Source organism: Lutra lutra, chromosome 1 (assembly GCF_902655055.1).
Source record: "Lutra lutra chromosome 1, mLutLut1.2, whole genome shotgun sequence".
NCBI classification, from domain to species: domain Eukaryota; kingdom Metazoa; phylum Chordata; class Mammalia; order Carnivora; family Mustelidae; genus Lutra; species Lutra lutra.
Window position 1 is genome coordinate 104099157 of NC_062278.1, and position 18252 is coordinate 104117408.

General features: G+C 40.9%; 1 protein-coding gene across 3 annotated transcripts in view; it reads left to right on the forward strand.

The window, feature by feature from the left end:
* The window catches only part of USP13 (ubiquitin specific peptidase 13), a 111609-nt gene that overhangs the window by 74951 nt on the left and 18406 nt on the right, over positions 1-18252 (forward strand). For all 3 annotated transcript variants that reach the window (XM_047731115.1, XM_047731129.1, XM_047731123.1), the window contains 6 exons: positions 1485-1573; positions 3922-4044; positions 5401-5427; positions 9362-9505; positions 13784-13950; positions 15520-15673. In XM_047731115.1, coding sequence (XP_047587071.1) covers positions 1485-1573; positions 3922-4044; positions 5401-5427; positions 9362-9505; positions 13784-13950; positions 15520-15673 — 704 coding nt within the window. The remainder of the gene's footprint in view (positions 1-1484; positions 1574-3921; positions 4045-5400; positions 5428-9361; positions 9506-13783; positions 13951-15519; positions 15674-18252) is intronic.

Below are 18252 nucleotides of genomic sequence, written 5' to 3' on the forward strand. Positions count from 1 at the left end.
TGATTTGTTCACATTTGGAGTGAATCATGTAGCATATCTTAGACCCAAATCCACATCCTTTGGCCCTTTTTCTGCATAGTGCTCTGTCCCTGTACTATGGCTTCTCTTGTACACTAGGGGGCAGCAATGCACTTGTAGTTGCTTTCTGAATTCTGGGCGATACATTCCAAGTAGAAGGCAATGACTTAGAGTTTGTGTGGATGGTGTTCTAGAATCTATTATTTTAGAAGATACGTATAGTATTTGCCTGCAGCTTATTTTCTTTCTTACATGTACCTACTCTATCCACATTGACACTGACACAGAAATGGTTGTTATAAACATGTGGAGAAAATGAACTGGAACCAAGCATGACTTTGGTGTCCTGGGTGAATAGTCTGCATAAAATCGTCAAACCAAAGTCCAGGCAATTCCTGAACGTTTGAAGGGGAAACTCGAGATATTGACCATATGTGTTAATTGAAAAATTTAAGGTTCAGATTTCGATATTTTAGATACTTAGCTAAAATATTGAAATCTGAACCTTAAATTATTAAATATATATGTATGTGTATGTATGTGTATGTATATACACATATGTACACACACACACACACCCCTTTAGGATCCATGGATTTTAGATACAGTAATATTTTCCTGAAGCTTTGGCATTTCCAATAGTCAACCTCAACCAAAGTTCCAGTGAACCCTTCTCATGCCAACTTTGTGGTATAAGATAGTGATTCTCTGTGGGAGGGGAGATTGGGGGTATGTCAGCGTCTCTTGGGGGCTTTTCAAACCACACGTATAAACACAGAGTGCATGCATGCCTGCACACTCCTGCAAATGTAATGTGTATGTATACACATACACACAGTTGACCCTTGAACAACACAGGTTTGAGCTGTGTGGGTCCAGTGGGCTTTTTACAGTACAATGCTATATTTTCTCTAGCTTATATTATTGTAAGAATATAGTATATAATACATATAACCTAAAAATGTGTTAATTGACTATATTATTGGTAAGGCTTCTGGTCAGCAGTAGATTATAAGTAATTAAGTTCTTGGGGAGTCAAAAGTTACATATGGATTTTTGACTGCATGGTGGGGGGTCAGTACCTCTAACCTCTGCATTGTTCAAGGGCCCACTGTGCTAAATTCTAGCTAGGATTTTAGAGAAAAACAGATGACTATGGTTGAAGAGTACTTTTCAGAGATGCAAAGTGCCACAGCAAAGTGAAAGTGTAATTTTGTAACATGCCCCAGATCCTTCTCAAAGGACACCATTGTCCTCTGTTAAAAAATTTGTTCTTGTGAGAAGGCCAGGGCGAGTGACTGGGAGTAGGTACGTGGGTCCACTGATGGTGTTTGCCCGTCCCTCCTCTTCGGTGCAGTCGCTGGAACTGCCAGGTATGCGTCGGGCAAAGCTTGTGATGCTTCATGAACTATAGCCATGATTCTTATTGCCTTGTTTCATTGATCTAATCCCCTTGTGTTTCCCAGAACATCTCGCTTTGCCTCATTCCCTGAATACTTGGTAGTGCAGATAAAGAAGTTCACTTTTGGTCTTGACTGGGTTCCCAAAAAATTTGGTAGGTATCTTTTGCATGCTTTTGCTTAACACATCAAATTGACCATTGGAAAGAAATGGCATGTGAAGGGGGCCCGTGTGGTTGGCTCTCAGATATCGTTCGATTGCATTCTTTTTCCATCATCCCCACCTTTCTCTTTCAAGTCAAGGGTATATGATATGCACTGATAATAAAAAGCACCCCGTGTTCCCCACCCCTCTAATAATGTGTTCTGGAATGGCTGGATTCTAAGAGTCAAAATGGGATCCCCATGTTATCAAATCAACAATACTTTCCAAACTTTAACATGCATACAAATCACCTGGGATCTTGGCAGAATGCAGGTGCTAATTCAGTAGGTCGGGGGTGGGGGGCAGGGATTCTTTATTTCTCACAAGCTCCCCGGTGATACTGATGCTGCTGGTGCTGCTGGTCCAAAGCCCACACGTGGAGGCACAGGTAACTGAAGATACATGCTCCTCTTATTAGCTCTCCTTGGCCTCCAAAGCAGGTGGGTGTGGCTAATGACAGTCACTTACATCACGCAGATTTTATTAATAATGAGTACAGCCAGTTGCTTTAAATCGTCAAAAAAGGGATTTGATTTTGGCTTCCTTGGGCTTTTTTTTTTGTGAATTATAAAGGCCCTCGACCCTTGTTAGAGGTTTGAGTTTTCCAGAGGATGTACAAGAACCTTTTCTGCATTATCAGGATCCAACGTCAGAGTTGTTTTTAGGCTGTCCTCCGTGCCACGGCAGGACACATTTCTCAAGCAAGTACCTCAGACTGTTTGCCAGGCTTTTAAACATTTTATGTTTCTGAGTGCTTGAAAAACAACTCAGGCCTTACACTGGTTAATTAAGCACTCACCGGCTCTTCAGGAGAGTGTAGGTGAAAAGAATGTGAAATCAGGCTGGTTTCCCCGGGAACCTCCAGCACTCAGTTGTCAGGGCCCTTGTTTGCCACGTGACAGGATGGAGGGTGCTGACTGATTCTGCAGTAGACCTTTGATTTCCTGGTGGAATGATTTTGCGGCCAGCATGCTCCGCATTCAGCCTTTCCTCTGTGGACGTGGGAAGGACCTGAGAGAAAACTGCTTTCTCCTAAAGGCTTTCACCTGCTTTGGAAGCAGCATTCTTATTTTTCTCTGTCCTTGGAATTTCCATAAAGGATAAAAACTCCAGATCAGATTTCATAGACTTGCTGAATTTAAAGGAGCCTCGAAGCCTGCTTTAATGAACCTGAATTTCTCTTTGGAGAACAGTTGTATTGATTTTGTGGGTCGGACATTATGTTTGTTTTTGCTGCTCCCTGAGATTGAAAAAAAAAATTTTTTTTAACTAAGCTTTTTCTTCGGGTTGTTGTTTTAAAATAAGATTTACGTACCTGGCATCATAACTGGTTTTGGGGATGGTATTTTCAAGCTCTGTTTGCTAGCCTGGCAGACCTATCCTACACCAACAACATTTGGACCCATTTTTCATTATTATTGTATCTGAATATAACACTAAATTTCAACAGGCTCTTAGACTGTTAAATTTTGTATTCGAGTAAGTCAGTACAGTAACAACTGACCCGAGAAGTTAGAAAAAATTTCCCAAGACTAATACACTTAAGATTGAATTTATTTCTTTAAGACTTCATTCTTTATTACCTTGAGAATGATCACAGGGTCCTTCATGATCTGAGAAAAGGCATAATCTAGGGGTTGCAAACTCCACTGCCTCATATGGACAGGGGGATAAGGTAAATGGCAGGAGTACATTGGATATAAGAAATGTGTAGCCTAGCTATCTTAGCCTTTCTTGGGTATTTCCACTTTGGATAAAGACGTGGCTTAGAAAGACATTTCCTTACCAGAAGAATCAGAATTGCGAATATGATGCTCAGGACCATGGGGGCAATTGGGAGCAGTGGGGTCTGTGCCCTACAATCTTGTAGGGCACATATTGTCTGAAGTGGAAACCGAAGATAAGCCCCAGGGCAGTTGTTACCATATAAGAATATTTGTTTTTCAAAATAAGCTGGAAATACGGATCTTTAAATGAAATCTTCTGATTTTAAAATTGGAATTTGTCGCCAACATTTTAGAAACATCCGACATTCTGTTTGCTACAACTGGTCTTTGGGCTCCCAGTTTGCAACCTCTGGCTTGTTCAGTGTGAAACGCTCTGTATCTTCCCCCTGCTTCTCCATTAAATGTAACTAGTCTCAGTTAGTCTCCTGGTCTGGGGATTTACTCCAGGGGACTGAAAAGCATCCCTTAGCTCTGCCTAGACACATGCACGTAAGAGCTAGAGGTGCTGGTTTTAGGGGGCAATTGTGGGTTTTGGGGGAGTCTGGTGAATGTAATCTCTTTCACTTTGTAGATGTTTCTATTGATATGCCAGATCTACTTGATATCAATCATCTCCGAGCCAGGGGGTTACAGCCAGGAGAAGAGGAACTTCCGGACATCAGCCCCCCTATAGTCATTCCTGATGACTCAAAAGGTACCATTGTCTGCCAGGAGGTTGCTCTCTTACCCCTCTACCCACCCCACCCCCAATGGAAGAGTCTCATCTTCCACCACTCTGTGGTCCCTTGGCCATCTTCCTGTGTTGTAACCCACTGTAGACGCACAGTAGTGAGGCCTGGCTGCAACTGTAAACCTCAGGTAGACATGGGAAAAGACACAGACCCGTCACGGGTAGTTGAAACGGACCTGCAGAAATCACTGGCAATAGAGGGCAGCAAATCTCCAAAATAGTCTTTAGGTTATGCAGTCTCTGGCTTCCCCTCCCTTCCTCCCTCTCCTTCCCTCAAATAAATTGGCCCATGGGGAAGAGAAGGAGCGTGTTTTCAGTAGGCTCTCAATCTTGAGGAGCTGGGTCATCTTGGGAGTCCTCTGGACAACCCAAAGGGGAAATTCAGTAGTGTGTGTTGGTTTTAAAAATCTTGACTGCATTTCACCTCCCCAGCTTTGTCACTGCTTCATAGCGAGGGAGTGAGATTTTTGTTCAGAATATTTAACTTTTTAAGGGAAAACGACAAGCAGATAATAATTGTCTCACTTTTGTGGATCGAAGGACAGTTTCAAAAAATCTTGGTTTTATTTTTAGCTCAGTTACTGATGAAATCAGTTTCATTCTGTTTTCATTTGCTTACCTATTTACTTACTGTTTACCTTTTTAATCAGTTAATTAGGTCAGTTAATAGTGCTAGAGCACACTGGGCCCCTCTTCCAAAGGTTTCTCATCAGTTGAGCACTGAATATTCTTGGTGACCATGTTCAGGTGCAGAAGAAGGGCAAGGTGAATCCAGGAGACTCAAGATAGGATTCGAGATTGGCACCTATGTTCCATTATTCTCGGACGCTAAGTCAGATGTTAAACTGTAGAGTATGGAGAGTAGAGAAGGGGCCTGTACGTGGGACACTCTGGGTTATGTGGTAAGAGTGGTTCACTAAAGGGGCCAGAGAGCAGAGATCAGGAGCATCGGAGGAGTACAGGATGGTTTATTAGCCCTCTTCCTGCTTTCTCTGATGTTCTTAACAGAATCCTTGGTTTGTAATTATATGGAGTCCTTAGAAATACAGGGAGATAAATTATTTAGTTCACTAAGTTGATAACCAGAGCATCATGTTTTATCTGGTTGAAATGCTTGAAACCTGTTTATTTTTACTCCCTACTGTAATTATTTCATGTTGTACAGGCTGGGTGGTGTGTGTGGTGGGGTGCTGAGGGGTTGACCACAGCATGGGATTCCTAGGGGTGAGGGATTAGGGATTGCCCTGCAGGGACTCTTTCTTTCTCTAAAACTCTTTGCTGTGCATTGATCTCATTCTCTGCCTCTCCATTAATTTCCAGATCGCCTGATGCACCAACTGATAGATCGTATGTACCTTTTGAAATTTTTCTTAGTGTCCTACACCAGTGTCATTGGTCTGACATTTATCTGTGGGAATGCAATAAAGGGGCATTGTTCTTGCCATGTGGTTGTGTGCAGCTTTTCCTGGGTGGGAGGGATTCTTTGTCTGCAAGTTCAGTTAGCAGCACGTGTAAACCAGTGACATGGTGATTAGTGACTCTGTAGCTCAGGAGAGTGATCATCAGCCTGAAAGCCAATCGGCCCTGGATTGGAAACTCGGCCCTGACATTTATGACTGCAAGCTAGAAAAATTTACTTAACTTCTCTGAGCCTTAGTCTCTGCATGTGTGAAGGTGGGCTCATGATGCCCTTTCTTTCCACTCTGGCCACGAGTAGGGCTCTTGATGCAGTGATGGCACAGTGGCCAGGCATTTTTTTTCCATTCCTGCTGATGGACATGTAGAGATGACTCATGATTGACGGGACATGGTAGCATTAATTAATACTCTCAAGGTTAGTAGTGTCATTGGATTGTGTGTTAATTTTATAGATTTTTAGTTCCTTAATCTTATAGGAGTTGATACTCTCGGTTTTCTGAAAAGAATGCAATAAACCATTTATGATGAGTATTTAGATATTAATTAGGAGGAAGGGGGAGTGTTTAACACTAAATACTCCGAATCTTTCTGTCTACAAAGACCTTCCAGAGACAAACTATTGTTACTTTACAAGTTCATGTGTTTTACATTGCAAATGATTGATCATGTGGATTAGACCTCCGCATTTCCTCTCCTTGGTCGATTATGATTTGCTCATTGCTAGAAACTGTCAGGGTCAGCGAGGGTCTTGGGAAAACCATTGCCTCTGTGAATAATTTAATTATAACAATAACAATGGTTGATATTACTCTGGAATGGTTTCCATGAGTCATACTGTTTATTATTTTACAAATCCTTCCGATCCTATATAACTTTACTGTTCATACAAAATCCAGCTTCTCATTTGATTATCACAGTAAGAAGGACAGGGCAGGTAACCTTTTACAGAGTATAAAACTGAGACTTAGGAAACTTCAGAGACCCAAGAGCTGGGACCAGAATCTGGGCTAGGAGTCAAGTGTGCTTTTCCAGCCACGTGACCTTTTCTGGAATGTGAGAGGTCTGCTGGCTGCTCTTGCTTCTGCAGAGAGCTCTTCTGTAAGGCTTTTGCCCCAGGGGAAGGGATGCGGGTTTATCACTGACTGCGCCAGAGGAGTCTGTCTCTTACCCAGAGCACTCAGCCAGTCTCTAGTGTTTAGGGCTTGGCCATTGATTTCCTTCCAGATCTAAGCCTGCTGTCTTATCAGCAACTACCTGTACTCTCAACGGGAGAAAATAGAATTATCTGGGATTGTTTAACATTTGCACCCCACCTTTCTCAGATTTTTAAAGAATAACTTTAATTGTTTTCTTATTATGGGAGTAAAAAGATATTTACAAACTGTGGGTTAACCGTAAGTGTCCTTTATGGTTTCATCACTCATCCATAACCATTGTTAACACTTGGTGTATATCCTTCCACTGGCCTGTGCTTTGCTTACTTTATTTTTCACAAAAATGGAATTATATGTTTTCAGTCTGTTATTAGAGACACCCATAACCATTTATTGAGCTGCACTTCCTAAATTACATTGTAGGGAACATTAGAGTCTCACAAGACGTTGGAAGGTGTTCTGTAGAAAGAGTTTCCTAGTTTCCTTAAGTGCAGGAGTCTTTATGACAGGATTTTTAAGTCTTCACTGTGCTAATGCACATTGTAAATTTCTTTCTTTTTTTTTTTTTTTTAATTTGACAGAGAGATCACAAGCAGGCAGAGAGGCAGGCAGAGAGAGAGGAGTTTTTATTTGACAGAGAGATCACAAGCAGGCAGAGAGGCAGGCAGAGAGAGAGGAGGAAGCAGGCTCCCCGAGAGAGCAGAGAGCCCGATGCGGGGCTCGATCCCAGGACTCCGAGACCATGACCTGAGCCGAAGGCAGCGGCTTAACCCACTGAGCCACCCAGGCGCCCCACATTGTAAATTTCTAAGGGGAGAATAGGGAATGTAGATTTTAGGACTTCTTTGGCCATGGAAACCCCTTGTTTTGTGGTTCAATAATGACGTCTTTCTTAGGACATCAGGCTATCATAGAACACAACTTGGGAATCACTGCTGTCCTAAATCATTGCTTTCTTAAAATCTGGTATTGAAAAGATGTTCTCTTGTAAAAGAGAACGTTGATAAACACATTTCCTTTTTCTTTTTAGAAAGAGAGAGTGCAGGGGGTGGGATGGTGGTGAGGAGGGGGAAGAGGGAGAAGCAGAGAGAGAATCTTTTTTTTTTTGAAAGATATTTATTTTTTTTGAAAGATATTTATTTACTTATTTATTTGACAGAGTGAGAGAGCATAAGCAGATAGAATAGCAGAGGGAGAGGGAGAAGCAGGCTCCCCACTGAACAGGAGCCCTGGACCCTGGGATCATGACCTGAGCCGAAGGCAGTCACTTCACCAACTGAGCCACCCATGCACCCTGTAGAGAGAGAATCTTAAGCAGTCTCCATGCCCAACATGGAGCCCAAGGCGGGGCTCGAGCTCACGACCCGGAGATCATGACCTGATCTGAAATCAAGAGTCAGACACTTAACTAACTAAGCCACCCAGGCACCCTGATAAACACATTTTCAATATAGTTTTTATAGAACAGATACCTCTAATCCTCATTTCTACTGCTACTACTCAGTTCTCCTAGTTGCCCTCTTTGGCAGAATTTTCAGTAGATTAGAGACCTCAGGATGTAGAAAATATAAGGGATGTATTTTGTGCTCCTGTTTCCCTCCAGTTGTTGGATAATTTGAGAGCACTATGTAGGTTTATATACATGTATATGTATACATATAAACATGCACATGTATATACACATACAAATGTGTATACATAAAATGTAACAGGTGTAGTATATATACACATGTACATGTGTATTATAACCACACATATTTCTGTGTATATCTGTGTACACATACATGTATGTATATACACACATGCCTATAGGTTTTTATGTATGTTTTATACATTATGTATAGATACATGTGCTTATCTGTGTCCGTGTATACACACACATACATACAGACACATACACATACGTCTTTACCAGTATCTATATGTCATTATGAGAAAAAAAGAAAACCCTCTGTGTCTAAGCCCACATTAGGTTTATAAGGCTATCTCATTTTTTTTTTTAAGAGATTTTATTTATTTGTTTGACAAACAGAGATTACAAATAGGCAAGAGAGGCAGGCAGGGAGAGAGAGGAGGAAGCAGGCTCTCTGCAGAGCAGAGAGACCGACGCGGGGCTCAATCCCAGGACCCTGGGATCATGACTTGAGCCGAAAGCAGAGGCTTTAACCCACTGAGCCACCCAGGCCCCCCTAAAGCTATCTCTTTTAATATCTTAAATGTATACTATTACAGAACATATTGTGTCCTTCCATACTTAGCATTTGGGCTCTCCATTTCCCAGAGCTGATTACTTCCTTTGATAGCTGATACACTTAAAGACCTGGCATAACTTCCTATGAGATTTAAAGCTTTTCTCTTCAGCTTTCAGTGATAGGAGAGACGGCTGTAGGAGAGTTCTTGAGAAGGATCTGAGAGACTGCAGTGGTTCTGGGAATACACCCAATCTCCCATATGAAATTAAGGAATTGTTTATCAGTGCTTGGATTGTCTAGGTGGTTATTGTGATTCCTATTTAGGTCAAAGATATTTAAGCTCAAATGGCATAATATTTAGATGAACTCAAACAAAGCAAAGTTAAAACACCATTTATACACCAAACAGAAGAGCATTTTCTTTGGATAGCATGTGGCTGGTGGATGAGGAGAAGCTAGGGTGAGGAGAAAGAGAGTTTACGTTTTTATACCAGAGTGTTCTGTTGTGCTCCGTAGCCTCGGACATTGATGAGTCATCAGTGATGCAGCTGGCCGAGATGGGCTTCCCTCTAGAAGCGTGTCGGAAGGCTGTGTACTTTACTGGAAATATGGGAGCTGAAGTGGCCTTCAACTGGATCATTGTTCACATGGAAGAGCCAGGTGAGTGGTTGGAGAGGGGATAGCTTTGGAGTTTGATAGGGTTGTCAGTGATGCTAAGTCTTGGTCCTTCGGTGTTCTCTGAATGGGTCCCAGAAAATGACACTTAACTTGTAATTTAGCTTCTTAGCTTGCTTTCTTCTGCCCCTCATAATTTACACACTCAGATCACTTTCTCTGCTGCAGAGAGGGGGCACTTTGCTTGTGGAGCAAAGTCACAATGTTCATCTTTACTATTTAAAAAAAAATATATTGTGGAGGGCACATATTGCATGGAGCACTGGGTGTGGTGCATAAACAATGAATTTTGGAACACAAAACAATAAAATTAAATAAAATTTAAAAAAAATAATAAAAATCTTATTGCATCCTCAAAAAGAAATTACTAGCTTTCTTGAAATATAACTCACCCTTTTAAAGCAAGCAATGACCACTGTAAAGATGTGGGATATACAGGCATATGTCAGAGCTGTTGCTAGCTCAGTCCCAGACCACCACAGTAAAATGAGTATCATGGTAAAGTGAATCCAATGAATGTTTTGGTTTCCAGTGCATAGAAGAGTGATGTTTATACCATACCATACTGTAGCCTTTTAAGTGTACAATAGCAATATGTCTAAAAATGTACATACCTTAATTGAAAAATACTTTGTTTTTGCTGCATCGACTGACTCTTCCTTTCATAAATGGTTGCTCTGTAACACATGATGCTATTTGATGGAATTTCTCTCACAGTAGAACTTCTTTGAAAATTGTAGTCGATCCTCTCAAACCCTGCTGCTGTTTTGTCAACCAAGTTTATGTTATATTTTAGGTCTTTTGTTGTCATTTGAACAGTCTTCATAGCATCTTCACCAGGAGTGGGTTCTATTTCAAGAAACCGTTTGCTTTCTTTGCTCATCCATAAGCAGCAAATGCTCATCTGTTAAAATTTTATCATGAGATCGCAGCAACTCAGTCCCACCTTCAGGCTCTTCTAATTCTAGTTCTCTTGCTCTTTCCACCACGTCTGCAGCGACTTCCTCCACTGAAGTCTTGAACGCCTCTAAGTCACCCACGAAGGGTGGAATTTTCTTCCAAACTGCTGTTAACGTTGATATTTTGAGCTCTTTCCTATGTATCACAAGTGTTCTTAATGGCATCTAGATTGGTGGATTCTTTCCAGAAGGCTTTCAGTTTACTCTGCCATATCCATCAGAGGAATCTGTGATAGCTACAGCCTTACAAAATGTATTTCTTCAATAGTAAGACTTGAAAGTTGAAATCACTCCTTGATCCATGGGCTGAAGAATGGATGTTGTGGTAGTATTCACGAAAACAACATCAATCTCACTGTTTGTCTGCGTCAGAGATCTTGGGTCACCAGGTGCATTGTCAATGAGCAGTCTTATTTTGAAAGAAATTTTTTTTTTCCTGAGCCGTAGGTCTCAACAGTGGCTTAAAATATTCAGTAAACCATGTTATAAACAGATGTGCTGCCATCCAGGCTTTGTTCCATTTCTAGAGCAGAGGCAGAATGGATTTAGCATAATTCTTAAGAGCCCTAGGATTTTTGAAATGGTCTATGAGCATTGGCTTCAACTTAACGTCAGCAGCTGCATTGTCCCCTAATAAGAGAGTTCAGCTATCTTTTTACACTTTGAAGCCAGGCATTGACTTCTCCTTTCTAGCTATGAAAGCCCTAGATGGCATCTTCTTCCAATAGATGGCTGGTAACTTGCTACTTCACCTTGTTCATTTATGTTATGGAGATGGCTTCTTTCCTTCAACTTTGTGAACCAGCCTCTGCTAGCTTCATACTTTCCTGCTGCAGCTTCCGTCCCAGCTTTCGTTTGAAGAACGAAGAATTGAAGACAGGGAGGGCTTTACTCTAGACTAGGTATTGGTTTCAAGGGAATGTTGTGGCTAGTTTGATCTTCTGTCTAAACCTCTAAAACCTTCTCCATCAACAGTGAAGCTGCTGTGCTTTCTATCATTGGTGTGTTCACCAGAGGAGCCCTTCTAATTCAAGAATTCTACCTTTGCTTTTACAATTTGACTCTTTGGTGTAAAGAGGCCTAGCTTTTGGATTATCTCAGTTTTCAATATCCCCTCCTCTCTAAGATTAGTCACGTTAGCATTTGAGTTAAAGTGAAAGATGTGTGATTCTTCCTTTTGCTTGAACATTTAGAAGCCATTGTATGGTTAGTAACTGGCCTAATTTCAATACTGTGTCTCAGGGAATAAGGGGGCCTAAAAAGAGGGAGACTGGAAAATGGCTGGTCAGTGGAGCAGTCAAAAGACACACAACATGTGGATTAAGTTTGCTGTTTTATATGGGTGCATTTTGTGGAGCACCCAAACAATTACAATAGTAACATCAAATATCACAGATCACAGATCACATAATATACTAATAAAGAAAAAGTTTGAAATACTGTGAGAATTACCAAAATGTGACTCAGGGTCATGCAGTTAGCGAACATTGTTGGAAAAATGGCACCAGTAGGCTTGCTCAACACAGAGTCGCCACTAACCTTCTATTTGTAAAAAGTGCATTATCTGCAAAGTGGAATCAGGTGAAGTGCAATAAATTGAGGTCCACCCATACTACTAGCTAATAAATGATAAGGACTTGAAATAGAAAAATGTACATGAAAAAATGGGGCTGTTTAGTAAGATTTTGCCTCTGTCTACTTTATTAAGATATAATTCACCATATACAATGTAATTCACCCATTTGAAGTGTACATTTCTGTGTTTTTTAGTAAATTGACAGAATTGTGCAACTGTTACCACTAAGAATATTTTGCTGTAGGGACACAAGCTATTTATCTTTTCATCTGTTGATAGACATTTGGGCTGTTTCCAGTTTTTGACTACTGTGAATACTGTAGCTATAAACATTTGAATACACATTTTTGTGTGAACATGTTTTAATTTCTCTTGAGTGGAGTTGCTATGTCATATGGTAATTCCATGTTTACCTTTTTGAGGAACTGCCAAAGTGATTTTTACTTGTTTGTACCGTTTTACATTCTGTCACAAAGGGTGAGCATTCCAGTTTCTCCACATCCTCTCCTACCCTTGTTACTGTTGTTTTTATTATAGCCATTTCAGTGGATGGGAACACGGTAGCTCACGGTGGTTTTCATTTGCATTTCCCTGATGACTAATGATGTGTAGAGCATCTTTCCCTGTGTTTGTGGGTAATTTATGTATCTTTGGAGAAATGTCTATTCAAACCGTTTGCCCATTTTTAAGGAGGTTGTCTTTATATTGTTGAGTGGTTCTTTTCATATTTTGAATACAAGCACCTTGCCAGATACATGATGTGCAAATATGTTCTCTCATTCTGTCAGTGTTTTCACTTTCTTGATGGCATTTTTTGAAGCACAAAAACTTTTAATTTTGATAAAGTCAAATTTATCTATTTTTTCTTTTGTCACTTGTGCTCTTGGTATAGTTTCTGAGAAATGTTGCTAACACAAGGTCTCTTGCATTGAGGTTAGGGAGCTGTTTTGAGTTAATTTTTGAATATCGCCTGAGATGGGCATCCAGCTTCATTCTCTTGCATGTGGACATGCACTTGTTCCAGCACCATCTGTCGAAAAGACTATCCCGTCCCCATTGGAATGGTCTCGGTACCCTTGTCAAAACTCAATTGACCATAAATCTGTGGGTTTATTTTTGGACTCTCTGAATTCTATTCAGTTGATCTATAGATTTATCCTTATGTCAGTACCGTCTTAATTATTAGAACTCTTTAGGTATTTTTCCTTCTTAGCTGCATGGTGTTGTTTATTTCCTTTTTTTAAAATTAAACATTTTTAAAATTTAAATTCAATTAATTAACATATAATGTATTATTGGTTTCAGAGGAACAGGCCTTTGATTCATCATTCTTATATAATATCCAGTGCTCATTACTTAACATGCCCTCCTTAATGTCTGTCACCCAGTTATCCTATCCTTCTACCCACCCTCCCCTCCAGCAACCCTCAATTTGTTTCCTATGATTAAGAGTCTCTTATGGTTTGTCACCTTCTCTGGTTTTGTCTTATTTTACTTTTCCTCTCTTCATCTATGATCTTCAGTTTTATTTCTTAAATTCCACATATGAGGGAAATCATATGATAATTGTCTTTCTCTGATTAACTTATTTCACTTAGCATAACACTCTCTAGTTCCATCCACGTTGCTGCAAAAGTATTGTTTATTTTAGGACTAGGTCTTAGAGACCTAGACCTAGACTAGGTCTAGAGACCTAGAAAAAGGTCTGAGTGTGATTCTCTTCCCCAGATTTTGCCGAACCACTGACCATGCCTGGTTATGGAGGAGCAGCTTCTGCTGGAGCCTCTGTTTTTGGTGCTACTGGATTGGATAACCAGCCTCCGGAGGAAATTGTAGCTATCATTACCTCCATGGGATTCCATCGAAATCAGGCTGTTCAGGCGCTACGAGCCACAGTAAGCACATGAGGTTGTGCGAATGCCCTCCTCTTAGTAGAGGCAGTGTGTCTTTCTGTCAGCCGCAGTGGAGACTTTCCAGTGTCCTTTGATCATTTTGAATCATGTTTGTCTCACTCTGTACCCCACCATGGCCCACAGAGATTTATTTGCATATATTCTATGTACAGCTAAAATAAATGATTGGGGGAAATTATACGGTTTAAGAATAAGGAGTAAAAAAACACCCACACAAAAAACCCAGAGAGACAGCTGGGACAAGATGAAAGAAACTGAAAGACCAAAACTGAAAGAAACTCCGTATCATCCGAGTGTTTATTATTAGCAAGGCTCCAGGATTTGACTTGGAGATTCCTTGTGGCCTTAGAGCACAGAGAGATGCATGAGAGTCCATATTCAATAAGACAGTTCTTTGGGACAAATTTTGCTTTTCTAATACCAAGACCTTAAAGAAATGTCTCTCAGAAGTCCTCATAGAGAAGACTAAAGGCTCCTGGGAATTCTCCACTTCTGTGTCTGTGGAGGGAGAAGATTCTTCTGGTACTCATGTACTTCCTGATGTTGTCAGGAAAGAAGGGACCATGAAACTAGATGGTGGTGGAAATCTTCTCTTCTCAGGGTAGATATTTGTTTAATATTGAAAGGAAGTTCTTGTTTTTTTTTTTTTAATCCATCCTTCCTTGCCACACCTGTATATTTTTGAGGGGTCGTCTGCTACTAATTCCTGCTTATCTATCCTGACCAGTTTCCTGCAAGGGTCCATTGTCATAATGGCTCTCAACTGACTCCCGGAGTGTGGCTGGAACAATCTGTTTCCCTTTAATGCGCTTGAAATATCTCAAGCAGAGTTAGTTTCATTCAGGGTACTTGCTTTGCCCCCCTTATTTTTCTTGTCTGACTGTTTCACTGGCGATTCTGATGATGTCTAAGCAAATTCTTAAACCTGCCTATGATATCACAAACAGGGGAAGATGGCAATGTTTTTATGGTCGATTGGTTTGAACTGCAGAGTTAAGTTTGAAACAATGTACCTAACTAAGCAGTATTGTCATCTTTAATCAAGATGCTAATCTTGTCTCTACTGCAATTCAACAACTCTGCTTGGGAGAGGAGGGAGAGGAGGCACTAACACAGCCCTCATGTTGGGCCCCCTCTGTCTGGCATCATTCTCTGCAGAAAACACAGTTGATAGGGAATGTAGTATGTGCAGTCAGTGGGGCCAAGAAAGGGCCGGGCGCCAACAAATGGCAGACTCTCTGGTGTTCCATACCCCATCATTAGCATCAGCCTACAGAAACGCTGAGCTAAGACGGATACGGACTTTGGAACGCTGGTCTGCTGCTCAGATCTGTTTCCCAGTGAATCTAATTACAGACTTCAGTCGGGAGACTTGGAGAATGCCAGCTGAATGTGCGTTTCATATGCAGGGTCAGAGCTTTGCTCTCAGAGGCACTTAGGACTAATGAATTCAGGCCTCCTGTCTTATCTGCTTGACATCCGGGTTCAAGTGGTCAGGATGTAATGAGGCCCTGGGACTGCATACATTGTAAAAATGTTTTATTTTATTAGAATAATAACCTGGAAAGAGCACTGGATTGGATCTTTAGTCACCCTGAGTTTGAGGAGGACAGTGACTTTGTGATCGAGATGGAGAATAACGCCAATGCAAACATTATTTCTGAGGCCAAGCCTGAAGGACCTAGAGTCAAAGATGGATCTGGAAGTAAGTTCTTGCCTTAGAGATTGTCTGAGCAGTCGTGACCACACATTCGGCTCTTGCCGTTCCCTCCCCCTACTCATATTAAAACCTTCGCCGTCATCCAAAAGTTAACCCAGATCCTACCTTCACATAAATGGTGCATTTTGCCACTTTGCATGGCCATGGTGATCTGAAAAAGTCTGGGACAAATTCAGAGTCATGTCCCCTAGAAGTGTGTGTGCTTACGTTTAGTGCCTGCTGTCACTTTGCCATTCGTTTGAGATATTTTTTTTTCATGGACCATGAAAGTTTTTGTCCAAAAGAGAACATTTACTTTCATGGTAGTATTTTTTTGGAATGACTGAAAAGCAATCTTATATCCTTGACCCTGTCATTGACCATACCAACTGCTGATAATTTTCTGAAGGACCAATCAAGAGGGCAGGAAGAGATGCCATTGGCCAGTCATCTACCTTTTTTTTTTAAGTTTTTTTTTTGTTTTTTTTTTTTTTTTTTTTTTTTTTTTTAGTAATCTCTACACCCAATATGGGGCTCGAACTCACAACTCCGAGATCAAGGGTCCCACAGCACTATGCCTTTTCAAAGGGAACACATATGTGTCATTATGCACCAGGCACTGGTTCTAAGAACTTTACATATGACCTCTCATTTAATCTTTAACATATCTGTTTTATGTGTGAGAAAACAGAGGCACAGAAAAGCTAGTTACCTTGCCCAAGATCACACAGCTCTTATGAGTTGGAGCCAAAATTCAAATCTAGAATCCCACGTTCTTCACCGTTGTGATGCCCTGCTTCTTGGGCTGTGATCACCTCTGGAAAGTGTTTAGGCTTGTTAGCTGGCATTCGTTACCTCCTGCAGGCAGATGACAGCATATCTCATCTCTCAGTGTTATTTCTTCTGTATCCCCCTACCTCTAGCTCAGACACCTGGAACCATAGCCATACCACCAGCCTCGTCAGGGCACTAACCCCCTTCTTCCTATTTCTAGGCCTGTGCTCAGGTTAATCCTTGATTGTGAAATGCCCTTCTCTCCCATCATGGCACACTAAAATCCTTACCATTATTCACAACTTGGCCACAGATTCCATTCCATGGGATTGCTTTCCCAGACCTTCAGAATTAGTTCTTCCTTATTTTGTGCTAGTAATAATTACACCAACATTAACAATATTTCCATTTGTGCCACGTTTAATCCTCACAATAATCCTATGAGGTAGATATCATTATTATTTCCATTTTATAGGTGAAGAAACTGAGGTAGAAGAGAAGGTTAAGTTTGTTAAGGTCACATAGTTAGCTAGTGATGGGTAGAATCAGAATTCCAACCCAGGTCGTCGGCCTCCAGAGCATGTGCCCCAAGCCCCATGACATAGTGTTTATTCTTCTGTTATTAGAAGTATCAAATTCAGGGGCACCTGGGTGGCTCAGTCAGTTAAGCATCCCACTCTTAATTTCAGCTCAGGTCATGATCTCAGGGTTGTGAGATTGAGCCCTGCGCTGGGCTCCGCACTGAGCAGGGAGTCTGCTTGAGATTCACTCTCTCCTTCTGCCTCTTCCCTGCTTGTGCTTTTTCTCTCAATAAATAAATAAATCTTAAAAAAAAAAAGAAGTATCAAATTCATCTGGTGATAAAATTATTTATGTAAATATTTAGGTACCTATTTGGGAGCTTGTAGAGGGAAGATGCTATTTTACTTTCATAAAGCTCATGGTGTCTAGCACATAGAAAGTACCAAGTAAAAAATTACTGGATTTAATTAAATTCACATTTACAGGGGTGCTTGGGGGTGCAGTTGGTTGGGCATCTAACTCTTGGTTTTAACTCAGGGCATGATCTGACGGTCATGAGATCAAGCCCCATGTCAGGCTCTGTGCTGGGCATGGACCCTGCTTGAGATTCTCTCTCTCACCATGTGCCCCTCCCACATCGCACTCTCTTTCTGAAAAAAAAAAAAAAAAAATTTTTATTTTTTTTAATTTTACATTAGCAGCATTTGTTCCAGTAATCAGATAGCTGTAGCTCTCATTAATGGCCTACTCATTAGTCATTTTGCCAGATATAAAATGTATGTATTGATCTGCCACTAGACATAGAGGGTGCGAGGGAGATTTTCTTTTATATAAAACAGGAATTTCTTTACTGAAACTCTTATAATCCCGACTAGGTAAAAAAAGATGAGATATAGTTCTCCCAACTTCCATATTCATCTAAAGGGCCTTGTATTACTTTTTGGAAATCAGTGCCTTGCCTAAAATTCTAAAAGCTGTAATGGATGGTATTCAATAATTCATGAGTGGGATTTATTACGTGTTACATGTCTTGGTTCACGGCTTCCTTGATTTTCTGTAATGGACTTTTCTTTGGGGATGGTGAGTCCTCTTTGCAGAAGGAATAAACCACACAATGGGGGTCATTGTAAAGCTGCCAAGATACATGGCTATAGAAAGAGGGTGAGTCTGATCATTAGGTTTTCCTGTTTTCTGATGGAGCGTGGAGGGACCAGCCACTCTCTTGAAGATGGTCATTAATGATATGAAACAGCCACATCATCCCCTTGGGCTTGCTGAACTCAGAGTGA